This window comes from Lemur catta, chromosome 1 (genome assembly GCF_020740605.2).
Source record: "Lemur catta isolate mLemCat1 chromosome 1, mLemCat1.pri, whole genome shotgun sequence".
NCBI classification, from domain to species: Eukaryota; Metazoa; Chordata; class Mammalia; order Primates; family Lemuridae; genus Lemur; species Lemur catta.
In genome coordinates, this window is record NC_059128.1 from 11,411,778 (window position 1) to 11,433,122 (window position 21,345).

Genomic DNA, 21,345 nt, shown 5'->3' on the forward strand with positions numbered 1-21,345 from the left:
GTGGAAAACCTCTGCCAACCATGTAGAAAGAAGGCAGCCATTGATCACACCATCTGTCACACTTCTGAAACTCTAACTTGGAGCTCTGGCCCAGCCCTGTGTCACAGTGGCAGCCCCAGGCTGGGAGCCTGTGGCGAACAGGTGTAACGAGTTGAATGTCTGCTCCCCAGGTGCCCAACTCTCCAACACCCAGGTGGGGTCCAACTGTTGGGCAAGGCAGCTTCAGTCCCCTCCCTCCACACACAGAGCCTGTGACCGAGCCTGAGCCAGGCTGGGGCCCAGCACTTCTGTGGCCGGAGCAGTTGGCTGGGGTGATCACGTGACCCAAGCCAACGCAACCCAGTAGAACCTCCCGGCTTCTGCAGAAGCGGCTCAGCCACAAGTTCGCTCTTTCCTAAGCATTTTTGAGTCTGGGAGGACATAAGGTGGGACCTGTGGTAACCACCTTCCCACGCTAGAACACAGCTGAGTCCAGACAGAGAGAAACAGAATCGCAGACATCTCTTACTTTGATCCCACACTTCCAGTTACTGAGCCACTAAATTCCTTTTGCTGAATCCCATTTGGGGACGCTTTCTGTCATTGCAATGGGGACCTGGCTCATTTAGCCCCCAAGACTACACAGAACTGTATCAGGCCAGCTGATTCCTCTGGGTGCCTGAAGGGCCTCCTGCAGGACTGCTCAGCAGGGCCTTTGCAGTACTTCATGGTCCCCAGGCTCTCCCCGGGTCAAGGTCCTGTCTTCTACTCTATCACAAGCTACTTGGTAACAGGGGATGCATCTTATACTTGCTTGTACTCCCCACTCCCTTAAGTGTCCACAACAGGGCTGGGCACACAACAGCAGGTGCTCGCTGGGCACACAACAGCAGGTGCTTGCTGCAGACCTGCCAAACGGAGAGGGGGTGGAGACTCTCCCAGGCCAGGCAGGAGGAGGCTGGCAGGGAAGGCAGGTCCCAGCCCCCACCTGGCCTGAGAGGAGAGCCGGGGGCTGGTGCAGTGAGGGAGGCATGGCGTCTGGAGCCAGGTGACCCAGGGATGCTCTGCCAGGAGAGAGATCTTGGGAAGCCACTAGACTTCTGAGCTTTGTGTTTCTCATCTTGGCAAAAGCACAGTAAGAATTAAAATGCATAATACATCAAAGCACACTTTCATTCCATCACTCGGCCAATATTTACTGAGTCCCTTCAGTGTGCCAGGCTCTATTCCAGAAACTGTCAGTACAAAGTATAATGCAAATGCAAACCATTGCTGAAGATATTGTCAATTTCCTCCCATGTTCCTCATCGTGAGGGACAGGGTAAGGTCTTCCCGTCAAATGCAATGGATGCTTTATAAAAATTAAAAAATAATTTTGATCAGACAGTATCAGATGCTGAAGATACAGGGGCCACAGTGAGGCAAAGAACTCTGTAAGAAATGGGGCCCCATCTAAGCCAGCATGCCCAGACTATATATGACAGAAGTTATTGAAGAGGGGCACAGCCAGCCCAACACCAGCGACCCAGAATCCAGTCAAAAATTCCCTCAGATTCTTTATCCAGAGTTCCAAAGTGTTCCCCATGTGGATGGTGCCAATTCTAGTATTTCAGGTCCCTGGAATGGATGGGGGATGGGCCTCAACATTAGCTGTCCCTGGCCTTACACACGCTGGCAGCATGGAGTCAATGACCCTCGGCACACGTCAGTCTGGCCCACACACCCACCAGCCTGGCTGATGAGAGGACATGTGCTGGGCGAAGGGGATGAGAGGACAGCCACCACCACCTGGTGGGTCACCAGGATAGATGGATCACTCAGGAACAATGTCCAGATGCAAAGGGAATCCCAGCACCTCTCTGCAAGCCTGTGCTTTCCCATCCCCCACATCCCCGTGTACTTCTTAGGGGACACCCGAGGGAAGGGAGCTGATGGCACGGAGGGCAGTGTGACCACCGAGGGAAGCCCTCGCCTTCCTGAGCACGTGGAACCAACCAACCGTTTCAATCCCACAGACCTGCGTCCAAAGCCAGCGTCACCACTCACGAGTTCTATGACTCTGAGCAACGTGTGTCTCCTCCCTAGGTCTTTCCGGACCTGCAAAATGGGGGTGAAACCTGCCTCACAGAGTGTGACGGTAAACACACCAACTGCCACCGGCCCTCCTCCTCTGCCCCGGAGCTCCACCTCTCTCTACACAGTCCCAAGCACAAGCCTCACCCGATTCTTCCAGCCACCCTGGAGCAGGGAAGTGCCATTCCCCCCATTTCACAGGTGAGAAAACAGAGATCCAAAAAGATTATGTGATTCACCCAGCAACTGGAGGGAAAAACCATCTATGACAAAACCTTAGTTCCCTAAGGGCTTTGGACTAGATCACCCCACGGGACCCTCCTCACAAAGGCCCCGAGAGCTGGAGCTGGAGCTAAAGTCCAGAACCGCCCTGGGCGAGGCCTGGGCAGTGTCCCTGAGCCCGGCTGCTGCTTTGCCAGCGCACCTCTTCTGAGAAGTGTCTTCCCTCGTGCAAGCAAAGCCTGCCTGCCTCTGGGTGCCCACCGCCTCTGAACCCCAGCAGAAGCATGAAGAACATTAAAACTGCTTCCTGGGGCAAGCAGAATCGGTCTCTGGGGCTGAACGACACCCTGGGGACTCCCATTCCAGAGAAAGGGCCCCCGCACCACAGAGCGTCCCACCCCTGCAGCTGCCCCAGCCCCGAGGGTCATCCCGAAGCACCATCCGCCAGAGCCGCTGGATGTGCTGCCCCTAGAGCGCCAGCAAATGGCTACAGTGAGCAAAAGGGACAGTAAACGAAGACACCTGGGCAAAGGAAATCAAGAGCGTGAGGGCGAATACTCAGCCTTCAGGAGTATCGTGAGAGCAGAAAATAAAATTTTTAAACTCTTGAATGTGACCTTTTCAGTTGCTGGATAAAGAAAGCACTTGAGTTGCTTAGCAGCACAACTGACGAACGTCTGCATGTCACCTTTCAACACCTGACACAGCCACCCCTTCCCACTCAGGCACAGAAACCGCCTTTCCCAGCTCTGGCTGTGACTGCCCACACGGGCACCGGCGCCCGTTCAGGCCCAGTGTCTCGGTGGACAGGGTGGAGGGGAATCCATTCCTTACCGGGATCTGTGCAGTTCTTGGCCGTCTGAGTCCCATTCACAGGTGCCATCAACTTTCTATTTCTCCACGTCTCTGGCAGGACTCGTTTGCTAGCAGAAGCTGTTTTGTGCCCTGGATAGGAAAATAAGTCAGAGACACCATTAGGTCAATGTGATGGCTGTAGTCCCAAAATGACCTTACATATGTGTATCCAGCTATGTCAGCAATAGCTCTGTTTGACTATTTAGAGCCACCTTCAGGGAGTGATAGAATGATTAGAAGTATGATGTCACCTGCTTACATACGATAGTCTGTTTTCTGGATCTAGTTATTGTTTCTAGTCCCAGATGGGTCAGCATGTGATCTGACCTCGGCCAGAACCACACTGGTCTCAGCCCCTAACAGGTGCAACAATGGGCTTAGACAGGTAACCCTTATGTTCTCCTCCAGTAAACATACCTAGGCAGCCCTCGCTCTGGAGGAACTACAAAGGATACTGAGTCAGCATGCAGGCTGATGGGGTCTGTCCCAGTGCTTCTCACACTTGAATGTGCACACAAATCACCTGGGGGTCTTGTTAAAATGCAGATTCTGACTCAGTATACCTGGGCTGGTACCTGGGCTTCTGCACTAACAAGCCCCAGGTGATGCTGATTCTGCAGTCCAAGGGCCATACGGAACAAGGAAGAACTGGTGCATGCCCGGGACCAAACTCAAACTCCCAGAGGTAATTTCTGATCCAGCAAATAAAAACGATTCGCATTTTAAGATCTTTGAAGTATTCATTTACCTCTCCTGATGGGCACACTGCTTCAGCTGGGTAATCATACCTCTTCTAAAATGCTGACATCTAAGAGCCTCTAGGTATTTTGTTATTTCTGGTGTGTAATTGAGGGGAAAAAAACACTGACTTGCCCAATTGCAAAGCGCCAGGTATTAATAACCTTCCTGAGTTTCACTGGAAAGAGCTATTTTTTAACCCTCTAGCCTCAAATCACAAAGTTTGGATCTTGAAAGACGGCATTTTTAAGAAGTTTAATCGAGTTCCACCTGATTTTTACCTATTACTACAAATCTCTCTCAATTGTCTCTAGATGCATTTGGCCTTTCTAACTGCTCAAGAAGGTACCACCTGATTTACCTCCCTGTCTTGGCTGCTAAATCACCAGCATTTCTTCTGTTTGCACATTTTAAAAAAATTAAACCAAAAGGTTCACAGCATCCAACTCCAAATGAGAGTATTAGGAAAGTGGATGTCTTTTTAAGGTTACACATGGGCTCACATCCCCCCAAACAGATTCTTTTTGTAAGTTCCTCCTCTCTCCCCACTCTATCTGAAATTTGCATATCCTCAGGGACTCCCAAATCCCTCTTCTTGGAGGAGGGAGTGTGGGTTGCGGCTCCACACACCAGCCCTCTCCTCCCTTGGGGATTAAGAGGAATTGAAAGAAGCGGTGCTGAAACGTGGCAGCAATCTCCTGCGGGGCAGACTGTCCCAACGCTTTTAGGGTCTGGAGAGGACGTGTCAGGACAACCCTTTGGACCAGGGCAGGGGCGAGACGCAGTGGCAGTTCCCAGCCTCTGAATCTGGGGTTTTGAGAGATGCACAGCTCCATCCTAGCTGCTTTGCAGAATAGGAAAGCGGACCACTCAGTTTCGCCCAGACCGAGAATCCACGCCTGGCCCCCCGCCGCTGCGCTGCGCATTCCCCGCGCACTCTGGGGACAGAGGCGGTTCAGGTTCTTGTCTTAGTAACACACACCTGCAGCCGCGTCCCGAGCCCCCAGGGGCCGCGCGCAGCTCAAGGGAACCCGCGGCGCAGCTCAGAGCGTCTATCAGCCCTCCTGGGCGCGCTGTACCTGCCTGGCGGGGAGGGTACTGGATGAACCCTTGGGACCAACCTGACACGGAAGGAGGGGGAGACATCTCGGAGCTGCCCCGAGGCTCCTCAGCCAGAGCCCCCAAACTCCCCGGGCCGAGGGGCCCGTCCCAGCACCTACCCAAGCTGCCCAAGAGGCCGGACGCACAGCACACCAGGGCCAGCACCGCGCACACGAAGCCAACTTGCTGCGGCAGCATCTCTCGCCTCCTGCGAACTTTGCGCGGCCGGGGGGTCCCGCGGAGCGCCATCTCGGAGCTCCTGGGTGCCGTCCCTGGGAGAGGGTGCAGAGCTTCAGCGGCCGGAGTTCTATCAGTGGCCCAGGGGCGCGGGCGATGCGCGGCTCAGAGACTAGGGGCTCCGGGCCAAAGCCTCATGGCCGGCGGGCGAGGTCGGCGGGGAAGCCCCGAGGGGACAGCGGAGGTGGGGGCGCACGGCCGGAGCTCAGAGTCCCACGCGCGGCGTGCGCGCTGCGCGCACCATGGCTCCGTGGCCAGGAGGCAACGCCGGCACGGTGGCGCTGGCGGCCCGGGCTCGCAGGGCTGGCGCAGTCCTGGCGCTGAAGCTGCTACCTGCCCGCTCCGCTTCGGCCCGCTCGCCCGGCCGCAGCCCTGGCAGCAGCGCCCGGGAGATCCCGGGGGGAACACTCAGTGCGCCCCCGCGTCCCGCGCCGCCGCGCCCACTTGCAGCATCCTCCTCCTTCAAGTTTGGCGGCGGCCGCCCCAGCTGCCCGCGGGCGATGCTCCCCTGCTCCCTGCCTAGCGGAGCGCGGGCGGCCGAGTGCGCGCAGAGGGAAGGCGGGTTGCACGCTTGGGATCTGCCACCCTCCCGGCTAGCGGCCTCGACGCTGGCCCTCCCAGGGGCGCGCTCTCCCCGGGAACTTTCTCTCCGGCTCCTCGGCTGCAGGCGCCTGCGTCTGCGAGGCCGTGGCGCCTCCCGCCTGCTGTTCTCTCCTCCCTTCCTGCCCGCCTCTCACCTCCCCTCCCCAGCACGTGTACTCCTCCCCTAGGGCGCGCTCCCCAGTGCGCTCCTCCCTTCCCCGGTGAAGCCCAACTACTGACCAATATAATTCCCTTCCTTCTCCCTTTTTCTCTCCCTCCTTCCCTGTGAAGTCGAAATGAGCCCTTCCTTTACCCTCTAGGGCTGCTGCAGAAAGGAACAGGTTACGGCACCGCCGGGGACTCTCGCAATAAGGGTTTCTGCTGAGTGGTCCCTGCTGTCCAGGCTCCCTAAGACCCCCTGAGGCGACCCGAGGCCCCCACCGCGCCCCTGGGGCGGGAGATACAAGGGAAGATTAATTGCTCTTGCAGAGCTAACAAACAGACTTGCACCAAGCCAATGGGAGCCTGTGCCCGCTGGGACCGGCTCCTGCAGGGCTCTCAGGGCAGACGGGGAACCTGTGCTGCGGGGACGCGACACCCACCTGCAAAAGGCTGGAGACGGGGCAGAAAAGAAACCTGAGAGTTCTGTGGCCCCACCGCCCAGTTGAGCTTTCGATGTTCCAGAAAGCGTTACGGCTTGGCAGGGTTTTTTGGTTTTGTTTTGTTTTTCCTTCTCCTTTCTGATCAGCTCTCTAGTGTAAACCGCTCTAAACATGGGGCAGGAGGGAAATTTTCAGAACAGCAGCTGAGGTGTCATACAGGTGCAGGCACGTGGAGGTGACCCCGGCCCAGAGGGTTTGTGACTACCCCTGGGACTGACTTCCTTCCCTGGCCAATTCATCATGCACCTGTTTCGGGCCTGCTAGGGGGTGGGCCACTTAAAATCCTTTTTGGAGTGAGGCCAACTCTGCTTTATTAAATAAATACATATCCACCCAGCGCAGGCCCTATGCCAGGTGCCAGCCAGGGACCAAAATGGTAACAAAAATGTATAAGACCCAGTCTCTGCTTTCAAGGAACCCTAAATCAAAAGGGAGCCAGACCCTTAGATGAATGGCCGTGGAGCAGGGTTCTGAAAGTCACGGTGGTGCAGAATGTGCATGTCCCCTCACTGCTTGCTGCCCTCCGGTGTGGTCCACAGCAGCCTGGACACTGCCTGGGAGCCTGGGCGACATGCAGGCTCTGCTTCCATCCCAGACCTACTGAGTGTACTTTTTTTTTTAAAGATCCCCTGGAAATTTGTGTGCACGTTGAAGTGTGAGAAGCATCCCCTTTTCAACTGGTCCCCAATTCCTCTAGCTGGTTAACACCCACACGGTTCCCTGGGGACTGAGTAAGCAGGGACCATTTTGCTTGTGTTAGCCTGGAGCAAGGACACAGGTGAGAGGTGCCAGTGGGCCAGGGAGGGAGGAAGTTCACTGATTATTTTCAGCAGTTCCATTTCAATACCGACAAAGATACTGAAGGCATGAAGGCAAAATTAATTGCAGTGGAAACCCCTGGAGGGAATGAAAAGGAAAAGGCCAGGGTTCTGTGTTTGTTTGTAGAGATGCCTTAACACGGAGGCTCACCCTCCATACGTGAGGCCCACTACCAGCCATGCCCACCGGCAGTTGAAAAGTCACTTTTTCATACATTTGCAGAATTTTCTTCTCATTGACTAGACTGTACGAGGATGCGTTCATTAATAGCAAATAGACCATCAAACATCATTAAATGTGATGCTTGGAGAGCTAGCCAAGGGCCCTCAGCATCAAATTTAAGCCGAAAGAAAAAGTTAAAGTGATACTATGCTGTTGTCCTGACCGTAAAACAGCGTGACGGTCACTTTGGTTAAAGCAATGCCAATGAACAAAATGGTATTTTGTTACTAGTATTTAATATTTTCTTAAAACATTTGTCCATGGAGCTCACCTAGGGCTGGTGAAAATACATGTTTTTAAGTCCAAAACAGGCCAAAGGAGTCATTAGGTGTCTGTCTTTAAACATTTAAGCAGCTGTTTAATAGAACATTTCTTTTCTTTGACATTTTTCACCTGTTTTCAGTTAATAGTTAGAGCCCTTGGAATAATTTCACATGCACAAATGGATTCCTTTTATTTGACAGTTTAAAAAGCAATTCGTTTGAAATTGTACTTTTTGCTTTATTTAAATAGTGCCCGTTACCAAATAGCCTCAGCTCCTGCTCTAATGACTCACTCTGAAGCAGAGAGAGAGAATTGGGTTTTATGTACCTTTCAGATTCAAAGCATTCAGGAGCATTTTCTACATCAGCAAGGCCAGGGATAAATGGAAAATGCATTCCTGGGCTTAGCCTGGGTCCTGGATTCGGAGCATCTCCTCTGCAACAGTGTTTCCCATTGGACGTAGGAAACTGTCTACATGGCCGCTTTGTCAGGAAGGCTCGATCTGTGGGAGGTGAGTGCAATGACATTTCTCCTCAAAAATCCTTTCCAATGATACAGTGAGCCTCACCATTTCCTTAGCATCTTACTCTGTTTTGTAAAGTTTACTTGACTAGAAGGACCTCCACGCCTTCTGAGTCCTGCCTGCCTTAAAGATGACCGTATCCGTCAGCACGGGCAAGGCAGCGGTCCCCAAAATGTCAGCGTGCCTCAGAATCCCCTGGAGTTTGTTAAAACTCAGGTTGCTGAGTCTCCTCCCCGCCCCCAGCATTTCTGCTTCTGTAAATTTGGGATACGGCCCGAGAATGTGCATTTGGAACAAGTTCCCGAGTGAGGCTGCTGCTGCTGGCCCAGGGCCCGCACTTTGAGAACCACTGGGCGAGGGGACGGTGTGGCCGAGCAACAACTGACACCGAAACAATGATCGTTTGTTTCTGGCTGGTGCTTCTGGTCTGTCAAGAGATGTACGTCCCCCTTGAGGACGGGTCACTCGGTGCCTGGGAGCAGCCACAGTCTCAGCATTGCTGTTTGCCATGCCTGAGGGACGAGAGGCCTCTGGAGCCTCCTGTGCTGGCCACTGAATGCTCTGGGCTGGAGGTGACCTGCCCACCTCTGCTCAACCACTCATTGGCCACGGCTGGGCACGTGGCCCCACTAAAGCACGAGGAGATGTGGAAGTGCTGTTTTTCCGCTTCGGGCTGAGATCTGCACTCTGCAGTGGGCAGCCCCAGGACGACCCCATCGATGCAAACCTTGCCCCTCTTCCTTGCTTTCCAAGACCCTTCCTGCCTGCCGCTTCCTCTTCCCAGTAGAGCTGACTCCACCGTGCGCCAAAGCCCCCAGCGTGCATCTCCGTTCCAGCATTTCTATCACATCGTTTTGTGTGTGGACGAGATTATCCGTCTCTCCTAGTGAGTGAGGCTCAGGACTTGAGCACAGTGCCCTGCCCGTTAGGTGCTGCATAAATAAAGTGTTTAAGGAATGAATAAATAAACACATTTTTGCCTACCTGCGGAGAAGATGAATAGTTGCCCTGTTGGATGGCATTTGCTCTTATCGTCACGTCAGCCCCACCCCAGGCACTGACCTCACCTATGCCGTCAAGGTCACCGGTAACCCGTGAATACCTCTCACAAACTCTGACGCTCCCACACATGTCGACATTTACGGTAGTCACATTCCTAACGTTCTTGACAATGCATGCGTGTGCTTTTTCTCTTCCTTCTCTGACCAGCTCTTCTCAGTCGTACTGGGGCACCCCTCTCCCCGTCCTCTGGGGTTCTGTTCTTCACGCTCTTCACCCCTCTTTCTGGGAGAGCGTATCAGGTCTCTCTGCTGCCAACTCAGAGGTCAGCATCTCTAGCTAGAAACATGTCAGTAATTCTGACCTGCGTGTTCAGGGGACGATCTTTGCCTCCCCACCTCTCCCTTGTCCTCCCCTCCAGGCCACCCCCGACCAGGCCTCAGATCTCTGTACTTCCTACCATCTCCATTGTCACCAGTGGCTCCATTTCTCACCTGACCACTGCAGCAGCCTTCTTGCCCAGTCTCTTTCCAACCCCCATCTTTCTGTCACCCTCCCTTCTCCACCCAGCAGCTAGTGTCATCTTTCTGGAGAAAGAACAATCTGATCACGTCCCTTCCTTCCATAAAACCCTCAGAGGCTCCCCATTGCTCTCAGGATAAACTTCCAGCTCTTTAGCTTGGCTTTTAAGATCCTGTATGATCTAATCAGTACTTCCAACATCGGCTGCACATTCGAACACCTGGGGAGCTTTTCAAGCACTTGGGGGTGGGGGTGGGACCTGGGCATGTTTTCTCCAAGCTGCAGCCAGAGTGGAGAGTCACAGCTCCCCAGACCTGTCTCCCCTCCAGCCCCGTCTGTCATCATTCCCCTCGTCCAACTCCAAGCCCCAGCCATTCGGAGCCTCTTTCAGGCTCTTTCTTGTTCTTCAGGGGTGACCTTTGTCATATTTGCCGGGAACATACTTCCCACTCAAAGCCCCCTTTAACTAGCTAACTCCTCCTTTTGCTTCCAATCTTAGAGGAGCGATCATTTCCCCTGAGAAGCATTCTAGGACCACTGAACTCTGAGTTAAGAGCCCCTTTTCTGGGTTTTTTTTTTTTCCTAAGACAGAGTCTCACTCTGTCACTGGGCTAGAGTGCCACGGCATCAGCCTAGCCTACAGCAACCTCAAACTCCTGGGCTCGGGCGATCCTCCTGCCTCAGCCTCCCGAATAGCTGGGACTACAGGTGTGAGCCACCGCACCTGGCCTCTTCTGGGTATTTATGATGCCTTGTGTTTCTATCAAATAATTCATCATGCTGTATTGTAATAGCCTATTTCCTTGTGTATGGTTTCCATCAGACTCTAAGCTCTGTGAGGATAGGAACTACCATGCTAACTACCTGGGCTTAGTAGGTGCTCAGTAAAAATTCATGGAGGGAAAGGCCAAGCACACCCGGCCCACACTCAGCAAGCATGACTTGACCCGTCATGTTTCTCTTATTGATGTCTGCAAGATGCAGTGTTTTCACCATTGTTGTGTCCTCCTGAGCATCATAACAGCCCTAGGGAGTAGAAAGAGCCAGAATTAGCATCCCTATTTCATGCACGCTCAGGAAGCCAAGGTCCCTCACAACTAAGTGGCCCACTCAAGTTTGCATGAGGAGTCAGAGGGACAGCCAAGATTTGGACCCAGTGTTCTGCCCTTTGAATACCCTCCACCCACTACCCCATGCCACAGGTGCTCGCCTGACAGTAGGAAACTGGGCCTGGGATTCCCTGAAATCAACTCATGTAGCTGCTACACGCAGTGTAAACCTGCTTCTCAGATTCTTGGGATTTAAACACGGAAATAACCAGTCCCTTTGCTCACCATTCATTCAGAAAACACTTCCTGAGCACCTAACTGTACAGCACTTCACCTTGATATATTTTACCACACCATAAACCTACGAGGAATGTATCAGTTAGAGAGAAGACTAACGAGCCGTGTCAAAGAAATCCAGCCCTAGAGCGACTTAAAGAACAGCCAGTTCATTTCTTTTATGCAATAGTGTCCACAGAGTGGTCCAGGTGTGTAAGGCAGCTCTGCTCCTCATGTCACTCAGGGACCCAGGTTCCTTCCACTTTGTGACTCTGCCACTCCCTAGGGCATTGTTGTCATCCATGTGGTCCACGCTGATTCACCACCACACCTGGGATGCAATCAACAGGAAGGAGGAGGAGTGCCCAATGCCATAACTCATAGACCCAGGAGTGGCCCCGTGTCACTCCTCATATTCCACTGGTGGAAACCTAGCCACATGACCACATCTAATCAAGGGAGGCTGAGAATGTCCAGCTGAGCAGCATGTGCCCGGGTAGCATTATGCTGCTGTGGAAGCAGAGAAGGGACTTTGGTGGACAGCTATCGGCCTCCACCAGCGTCGTGGAATTGTGATTAAGTGACTGGTCCAAGATCCTCTGGGGAATAAGTCACAAATCCAAGTCTCTGCCCCCAGGTGCAGAGCCCAGAGTGCCCTCCACTCCTGCCCTCTCCTCACCTGTCAGTCTAATAGTGGAGAGGAGACAGGTAGGGCCAACCACAAAGGACAATGGGAAGGAGTCTTTGGCCTTGAGCATAGGACTTGGCTCAAAAGGGGCCTCTGATTTAGACCTTTGCTAATTATCTGCTGTTGGATTGGCCTCTCCTTGCTCAGTATGAGCTGTGACATTGCACAAAAGCCAGATTTTCCTTTGTGATCACTGCACTGCACAGGCAAAGGCTAGAGCAGCTTGGGTTTTTGTTTTGCTGTGACTGTGCTCTATTTTGCCTTCACATTTCTTCGTTTCTTTCTAGTGGCTCTGGCTCCAAAATCTCTGGCCTTTCTGCATCTCTGGAAGGGCCTGACTACATGGGCAGAAATGACAGCCATGCCAGGAGGAGAATAAATGCTAGGAAAGAAGGATGGATAGAGTGTCGGAGGAGATTTTCATCAAAGGGAGGGGAAATCTGCCACAAGTGGAGTTACTGAAGGCAGCTGGGACTGCGTGACAGACACGTCTCTAACTCAGGTGCACCATCGCCAAATCAGTCCCCACCAGAAGCCAACACCACGTGATGAGCATCTTTCTAGTCATGTGCTTTATCAGGAAGTGTGTTTGGTTTTGAGTTTTAATGGGGAAAGTTTCACTTTGCCCACTTTGGAGGCTCCTGTACAAACATTCCTGCTAATTCCCACTCAAGGGCTGGCCAAGGCTGGGAAGACAGGGGAGGACAATGCCCCGAGGACTGAAATGATATATTTTGAACATGGACTACTGCCCGGGTAACCTGAGTAGCTCCCTGTGGCATCTGGGCAGAACTGCTGCCCCATTGTCCAGAATGCGGGGGCAGTAAGCCCGGGCGGCCAGCTTGGGCAGTTGTCTGCGGGGAGCTTGGCAGGGACCGGGCCAGCACTTGCTAGACATACAAGATCTTGTCCCCAGCTAAAGAACTGGGCGTCCTTGGGTTGTTACCCAGATAACATCAGAAACTTGGAGTCAAGCAACTGGACGATTGCAACCAGGTTCAGCCCCTCTCAGAAGATGTCTTAGTCCCCGTCAGAGTCGGTACCTGACCCAGTGCTTTGCTGTAATAACTCTGGCTACCCCAAATCTTGTGAGCTTAGCACTCTTGAAGTTTATTTTCTCACTCACATGCAATCCAAAAATGTGTGTATTAGTAGGTGGCTCTTCTCCAAATGGTTATTTAGAGATCCTGGTCCCTTCCATCTTAGGGCTGTGTCATCTTCAACATGAGGCTTCTCGGGGTGCCAAGTTCATCTGCACTGAAACAGCAGAGGGGGAAAGACATGGAGAATCTTGTGTGGAAGGTTTTTAAGAGTCAGACCTGGATGTAGTGACTTCACATGCACCCCCATTCCGTGGGTTAGGACTCAGCTACATGGCCATGGCTGCCAGGGGGCGGGCAGGGAAATGTGGTCTAGGAGGAAAGGGAATGGCTTGGCAAGTCGACACTGCCAGGCAGGAGCCGTCGTCTTGGCAGGGCCTTGGCAAGAACAACTGTAACAATAGATCATACTTTTCCTTCCTTGCCCTGGGCCAGGCAGTGTTCAAAGCACTTTGTATCTATCAACCCATTTAATCCTCCTACCTCGTCTAATGAGGTAACTACATTATAATTATCAATTTATAGCTGCAGGAGCCCAAGGCTCTGAAATACTTAAGTACTGGCCCAAAGTCACACAGCTAGTAAGTGACAAAGCTGGGATTCCAAGCCAGGCAGTCTGGGTCCAGGATCCCTGCTCTTACCCATCCTGCCTCAAGAACCAGCATCCTGTCCAAGCCCTCCTTTTATAGGTGGGGGGACTGGAACCCAGAAAGACAAAGCCAGGCTGAAGCTTAGACCTGTTCTAGGTTCAGAGTGCACTCTCCTGCCCACAGAAGCTGTCCGTAAACAGTAAGCACTTGCTAAATGAATGAATGAGGTTGGTCTGCCTTGGCATATGATTAAATGCTTTAAAAATATTGAGCACCTCTTTAATGCTAGATACCAACCTTTTTGTGGCCCCCATCGGGAACTGAGGCAAAAGGCTGAACAGGAGGCTGGGATGAACACAGACTTAGCCCATTCAAAAACAAATTAGCAAACTGCAACTCTTTTTGGGAATTAAAAAAAAAAAAAAATGCCCAGAGGAGATTTACCACTGGGTTGCGTAATAAAGTGCCCCCGAAAGTAATACTAATACTTTAATGGCTGTTATGCAATGTTGATGGGTATGACTCAGAATTTCAAATGAATTTAAAGGATTTCTGATGAGTGTCACTAGTTAGTTTTGGGAGCCTCTCTCCCCACCAGCCTCACCCTCCACCCCTCATCCCCACCCCTTTTTAACCAGGTTCTGAAAGCAAACTAGCAAATTCTTACCTGTAGCATGGAGATATTTCATGTAGGAAAATGCAGGCACTTCAGAAAATGTCAGGAGAGAGAGGAAAGAGCCCTTTTGTCATCAAAACATACAGTTGCGGCTGGGGCCAGTGGCTCACACCTATAATCCTAGCACTGTGGAGGCAGGAGGATTGCTTGAGGTCAGGAGTTCGAGACCAGCCTGAGCAAGAGTGAGACGCACACACCCCCACCCCTGTGTCTACTAAAAATAGAAAAATTAGCCTGGTATGGTGGCGCATGCCTGTAGTCCCTGCTATTCCAGAGGCTGAGGCAGGAGGATTGCTTGAGCCCAGGAGTTTGAGGTTGCTGTGAGCTAGGCTGACACCACGGCATTCTAGCCCAGAGTGAGACTCTGTCTCAGAAACTAAAACAAAAACAAAAACAAAAAAACCATACAGTTATGTTCTTCCCTCCTGCGAGGGCTAAACCTGTCCTCCTCTGGGTCGTGCGCGTAAGCAGTCCACAGAGAATTCTAATCCCTCGGGCTGCTGGTGAACAATGGTGTATAAACTTATGATTAGTATTCCATTTCAAAGGCCAGCTATCAAAACACAGCAGACGGCCATAATGGTGAACTTTGGAACTCTTTTATTATTATTATTATTAAAAAATTTTTTCTATAAAGAATTTCTTGTGACAGGTGAACTTTAGAACCCTGCCTTTGAATTCACACTTCATAACATCCCTCTGTGGGTCTGGGCTTCCTGTCTTTCATTCTTGGTTCCACAAGAACCTTCTCTTGGGCACCTCACAAATGCCCCCACTGCCTCGGGACACGTCTGCACATGCAGGCTGTGCTCTGTAATGAGGCGAGAGGGGGTATAACCATTTCTTTGCATCTCAATGTTGTTCTCTGGTTTGCATGGAAGGAGCCCATGGGGGAGTCTCTCTGGAGTCTTTGGGCAAGAGACAGAAAGTGTCTGGCCTTGAGGAGACACGTACTTTCAGGACATTTGTGCCCTTCAGCAGCAATTTAATAAATGGAGCCCCTGTGACCTGGAAGAGACAGAGCCTTTCTGATGCAGCAGTAATTTTCTCCCTGCCACAAAGCATTAATATTCAGGAGCCAAGTTCCATAACGAAGCCTCATGTGATGATTTTTAGAAACATTCATGCTGGGACCAGGGAAGAGATTGGGGATGCCATGGCTTGCCCAAGATGGAGCTGCAGCTGGTCCCTCTCAGGTTCCCATCTTCTGTCCTCTTTTCTGTCTTTCCGTTCCCCATTCCCCTACCGCCTATCAAGAGACTGAAGTCTCATCTCATATGTTTTCCCCTTCAAATTCCTATGAAATCAAACTTCATTTCTACTGAGGTGTTGGCTGGTAAAAGTTTATGTGCTACTGCAGTGTAGTCCACCCTCTCTGGGTCACAGATGTCTTTGACAATCCAGTGAATCCTAGAGACCCTGTTCCCCAAGAAAGTGTACAAATTATACACACCAGACTTTGGACACAATTTCTGGAGGAATGGAACTCTTCCCCCAAACCGCATATCCTAAGGACTTTTAGGAACCCACGGTTGATGGTGGGTCCTCACCCCACCCCTAAGACCTCACCAAGGACTGTTTCTGTTTTAGAAATAAACTAAAAGACCAAACAGCTTTAGACACTTACAAAAGTAAAGATCAATTTTTTGTTGCCTCTCCAAGGAAAGAAAGAGAATTCTCATGCTAATACTGAAAGAGCTTAGAGGTTCTATAGTTAAAAACATTCTGGAAATATTGTACGCTATAATCCCCTTTTGGAGATCTGCAAGGCATATTGATGGCTCCAAGAAGATCCACAGCAAGGGAGCATGTTTTGTTTTGTGGAATTTAGCATTTCCCCAACTCATTTTGCCCTAGAATCCTTTTTGCTCCTATTGCCAGTTAAGAGCCCCATAAAACTGATGTTTTAGGGAATACTGATATGGCCTAATCCCTGCAATTTACAGGTGGAGAAACTGAGGCCCAGAGCAGAGACAGAGTCTCATGAGTGTGTGGTAGAGCCAGGCCTCAAAGCTTGGTCTCCTGGATCACAGCCCTTTCTCTCTGGCAAACTGCCTCAGTAAAGGGTCTTTTCTGAGGGTAGGGGTTACTCTTCCCAGCTCCCGTTTTCTTCTGAGAGGAATTGGAGAACAGAAGGCAGAAATAGCTATGTACGAGACACTCAGGGCGGGGGCCACTGTCAGCGGCCCAGGTTTAATGTTCAATACCCTCCTCGGGTCATCTCAGCCCAGAGCCCTGAGGTGCGTGTAGATTTTGTCCCAGGGGTAATGTGCTAGGGCACCCACAGCAGGATCAGCCCAGGATGGGTTACAGGCCAGGGGATGGAGGCCAGGCCTGGCTCTCAGGGACACTCTTACAGATCTGGTGATCCCCCCTGGCATCCCTGGGGAGGCCCAATGGGCTATGCTTGGGAGTACAGACAGCGGGCGCACTGTGACCAGGTGAAACCAAATTAAAGGGAGCAGCAAGAGCACTGATGGGTGAGAACAGAGCACAGTCTGGGTCCCCGGGATGTGGGCCGAGAGGTAGAAGCCACACACCAATTGTATTAGGGATGCAGCACACTTGCCTTCTGTTTAAAATCTTTAAATGTTGGACTCCATCCTCCCACCACTCCAAAGCTTGGTTAGCAGCTAAATGGGGACCTTGTCCCTAGCACCTCCCAGCAGCAGCCCACCCCTACCAGGCACTGCTGGTGGCATTTCCCCAAATACACTATCTGAGCCTCTCTTTAACTTCCCAAGGTCATGAGTATCCCTTAGCTCATTGCTAAAGACACAGCAATCACTTGATCTTTTGCTCAGAAGTCAAAGGATACTAAGGGTTGCTAAGAAGTTGAAAGGAAATGAATGGTCTCTTTTCCTATTTTAAACGAAACAAAGCAACCATCTCCTTGTCCTGCTTATAGTCATGTGGAAACTGCGTGTATTACTATGTGTGGGCAGAAACTGGAAACAAAAATAGCTCCTTTGATGAAAAGAAAATAAGGATGCCTTTAGCGGGGGGGGGGGGGGGGGGGGGGTCCTGAGCCGTTCCCAGGACAGCAGGCTGAGCCTCTGCTTTCCTTAGCAGAGAGAAGACGCCTGCGGAGCTGCCGCAGACGGACTTTTGGAGGCACACACGGAGCCGGTCAGCAGCGTCCATCTGGGCTGACAGACGTCGTGCTGAAATTGAGAAGTGTGATTCGGCGTCTAGGCACCGGGAAAGAACGCCCACGAGCGCGGGGGCGCCGAGGAACGCACACCGGCAAGCTTGTGCAGTTCTCGGACACGCCCTCATTCTGGTCTTGGTTCTATCACAAACGGTGACAGCAGGAAAGTCATGTCACTTCTCGGAGCTTGAGGTCCCTCATCTCTACGTGATGGGGGCACCCCCGCCAGTTCTATAAGTCACCACGACCCCCTCCTGTACTAAATGCCCCCCAAAGAAAGAGCAGAGTGCTCAGCGAGTGACCTTTTGACCCCCAGCCCAGCCACGGGGGATTCCCGGCTGGGAGTCCCCCCAGCACCCCACTTCTCAGCAGCTTCCTAATGGCAGGCTTGCTGGCTCTGGCTCCAAACCCCTAAATTGGGAAATGTTCAACTGCAGATTGTTTACATTGTGTATTCAGAGTAGGAAGTGGTGTTTGAGAAGTGTTGCCATGGAAACAGTGAAATGAGGCGGCAGCTAACTATGAAGAGAAATAATCCGATATTAACACGCACAAGCTATGCTCTTGGGCTGCTGTAAATGAAATATCACATTATTGGGCAGGCAGCCACTGTCCATGTGCCTTGCTTGCCTTAGTCTTAAGAAATTGGAAGAAACTACCTCTTGGGTCTAGCTGGTTAAAGAAAGCATGGCACATTCAGAGGCTCTCTGGCTGTGGGTCCAAGGCCCCTCCCAGGTCTAAGAGCTGATGCCTCTAGGCTGATGGCTCTCAAACTTTGTCAACTGGTGACCCACTTGAGCAAGACAAAGAATCCATGGTCCACTGCCCCATTCAGTCCCAATTTCTGGTGGAAAAGGTGCTGTGTGATAATATGCAATGCTGCTATAAAGCAAATCTGGGGAAGCCAGAGGTGCATGGACACATCGTCTTTGCAATCGGCATGTGAATGGGTCACATGCAAATCACAGCAACTATGACCTTAGAGTCTAGCTACTGAAAAATTACAGACTCCCCAAATGGTTAGTGTGAAATAGGCATCGTGACTCACAGCAGGGTTAACCAACAACCCACCACAAACTGCACAGATGTGGGTGAAGCTGCATTAGCAATAGCGTATAGCCAGACAGTAAGAAGAATAACAATTGAATAGCGCAGCCAACCTGCCCCAGCTACAGCAATGCTCATCCTTCCCCTAGACTGCAGGGTTCCCAGCCTTCTCTGCCGCCTAGAGCTGGGTGGCAGCCAGACGTCTTCGTAGAACTCGAGTTAGAGTCCAAAGTCAACTTTGGTGATCGGCTCATGCTACTTTATAAACACTGAATGTTAGGAACTCTCCATACTCGTTCATTGAGTGACCTTGGTCAAGTTTGACAAGGACAGCATTTAGGGTGGCACACCCTTTGCCTGGGTGGAGGGCTCCGTGTGTCTGTCAGGAGGGTCCCTGAGGCCACCTGTTCCATCCTCACCTCTCCCAGCCACTCAGTGCAGCGTGCTACTGAGGACATTCACTCCCCACGCCAACTGCAGGCCAGCGGACTCAGTTGCCTGGAGTTTTGAAAGCAATGCCTTCCTAGGCCACTGCTCTGGAAATTCTGATCTGCGAGGTCAGACACGGAGCTCAAGGACCTACGTTTTCAAGTATGTCCTGTATGTGGAAGCCCTGGTCCCTGCGGGTCAGACAGACCAGGACTCAGCTTCAGTGCACCCCATCCTTCTGCCTGGCACCTGGGCCTGGGTGGGAGAGCCTTTGCCCCTCACTTTGTCCTTCTGTGTGCTGAGGACAAAAGCCCACCTCCCAGGGAGGGAGCCGTGAGGGTCATAGGACAGAGCAAGAGGCCTAACTCAGTTCTGGGCAGGTCCCCGGCACGCTCATTTGAAAGCAGCATGACCCACCGAACACCCAAGGGGGCCAGGTTCACCAGGGAGGTATTCTATTGTCATGCTTTATGACTTACATATACATTACATATGTCCTTTTATATTAATCAAATGCTTTGTAATTTTGTTGTTTTTTTTTTAAGTCTATTCAGGGAAAAAAGAGACTATGATTTGAAAGCAAAGCGACCAGTGTTCAGGTTCCAGTTCTGCCATTAGCTGTGCCCACTAGCTGTGTTCCTTCCCCTCTCTAAGCAGCAGTTCATGGTCTTCAGAAAGGGAATTATAATTCTTACCTCTCAGGGTTTTGTGAAGGTTGAAAAACAAATTTACCTTAAAATCTTTTTGAGGCAAATCCAGATAGAACTATATGAATACAGTAAGTGAATGGATCAAAATGTGAGAAAGTACACAGAGTGCCTGGCACGCTACCCTGGCAGGGGAGGCCTTCGGGGGGTGGCGGCCCTGCTCTCTGCTGGTCCTGGCAGGTCCTCCCGGCAAAGCCCGCATGGTGGCTCCTGGCCAGACAAAGTCTGGACACCCCAGGTGGACAGAACAGGGGCTGACAGCTGAGGTTCTGCAGGTGGACAGAGGAGCAGCAGCTCCCCTCCCAGGTCAGGGGTGGCCGGCACCCCAAGTCCAACCAGAGATTCCCATCAGGGGAGCAGAGTCCAGTGTCAGAGAATTGAAAGAAACAAAATCCAGAGTCATTGGCAAGTCTTGCTCTGTGGGCTCAAGAGTACAAACAGCGTCATGCAGGGGCCAGAGCTCCGCTTGCACTTCTCCGTGGTGACATCCCTCAGAGGGGCCTCTGTGTACCCAGGTCTGAGGTCTAATCCTGTCTGTCCTCGCCTTGTGTCCATAAACCTAGGCAGCCCCTCAAGGCAGGCAGAGGCCATAAATGTTGCTGGGGACGCAGGTGGCTCTGGGTCCTGCTGCCTGGCTGGCTCCTGCCCAGCCCACTGTGGCTTCTTAGGGAGGAAGGCAGGACACTCCTGCCTACAGAATTCCATGCAGAACCAGCCTGGGATCCCAGCATTTGGGTCCTTTAAAGCCACTTCTCCAACCACTTTCCTGGGGCACGAACCCTCCACCACTTGACTGGGACAGTTTTCCCAGAGCTTCAACTTCTATTACTCTTTGATCTCTGCTCCTTGCCGAGAGTCAACCCTTCAATGCTGTCTCTGCACACCCTCCTGGAGAATTGTATTGCGGGAGCTACACTGCTGTTCCCTGCCACCTGATCAAAGTCACCCCCAAGGGGAGGGGCTGGGGTCTTGACCATTTTCCTCAAAGGAGGCTTCTCTGCTCCTTGGTCAGTTCTTGCCCAGCAACCTCCAAGCCCAGCATACCAGTGAGTGATCAGAGGCAGGGACATGCAGTGTCACGGGCCCACAGAGCCCGAGTGCAAGCCCTGAGCCAACTGTCCTGGTAAGCCTGGAACTCCCAGTATGCCAGCTGGAGACCACCTGGGCACAGGGTAGCATTTGTTTACTTAACAAACAGGCATTGGTAATGTATTCTGTTCTAGGCCCTGTGCTGGCCCCTGCAGAGACAGAGACTAAAAAGACTCAGGATGTTCACAGCCTAAGAAGGGAGACCCAGGTAGAAGTAATAACATGGAAAGAGAGTTGGGGCTTGGACCAGGAGCCCAACACCAAAGGAATGGTGCTGGGGGACTGTCATGACTCCAGTTCTACCAGAGACTGAGCTTCCAGGAAGTTACCAGAGCAAGACATTGGTACAAAGATGACAGTGCAAGACCAGTTAACAGAGAAGACAAGAAGAAGGAGCCTGTGGTATCCCCACGGTCACTGTGGGGACCCCAGAGCAGGTGAGATGCTCAGGGTCTGAGAGTACTCATCCTGGGTCTTGATGTTGTATTAGGGATGAGGAAGGTTAATCTGCTGTGACAAATAGATCCCCCAAATCTCCTGGCCTAAAGAACAAAGAATTGGGTTGCCAGATAAAATGCAGATACTCAGTTACATCTGAATTTCAGATAAATAACAATTTTTTAGCATAAGTATGCCCCTATGCAATATTGGGAATTATTGGTTGTTTATCTGAAATTCAAATTTACCTAGGCATCTCACATTTTAATTTGCTAAATTTGGCAACCTGAAGGCACAGGTTTATTTC

The 21,345-nt window shown here is 51.7% G+C and overlaps 1 protein-coding gene across 3 annotated transcripts in view; it reads right to left on the reverse strand.

Annotated features, from left to right (window-relative positions):
* SLC24A4 (solute carrier family 24 member 4) overlaps positions 1 to 6,436 on the reverse strand; it is a 139,739-nt gene extending 133,303 nt beyond the window's left edge. For 2 of the 3 annotated variants that reach the window (XM_045561908.1, XM_045561900.1), the window contains exons 1-2: positions 5,088 to 5,217; positions 3,109 to 3,219 (exon numbers count right to left, since the gene is read on the reverse strand). In XM_045561908.1, coding sequence (XP_045417864.1) covers positions 3,109 to 3,219; positions 5,088 to 5,217 — 241 coding nt within the window. Of the gene's footprint in view, positions 1 to 3,108; positions 3,220 to 5,087; positions 5,218 to 6,389 lie in introns of those variants that run through there. The other variant, XM_045561916.1, reaches the window with a different exon arrangement.
* Between the last annotated feature and the right edge of the window lie 14,909 nt (positions 6,437 to 21,345).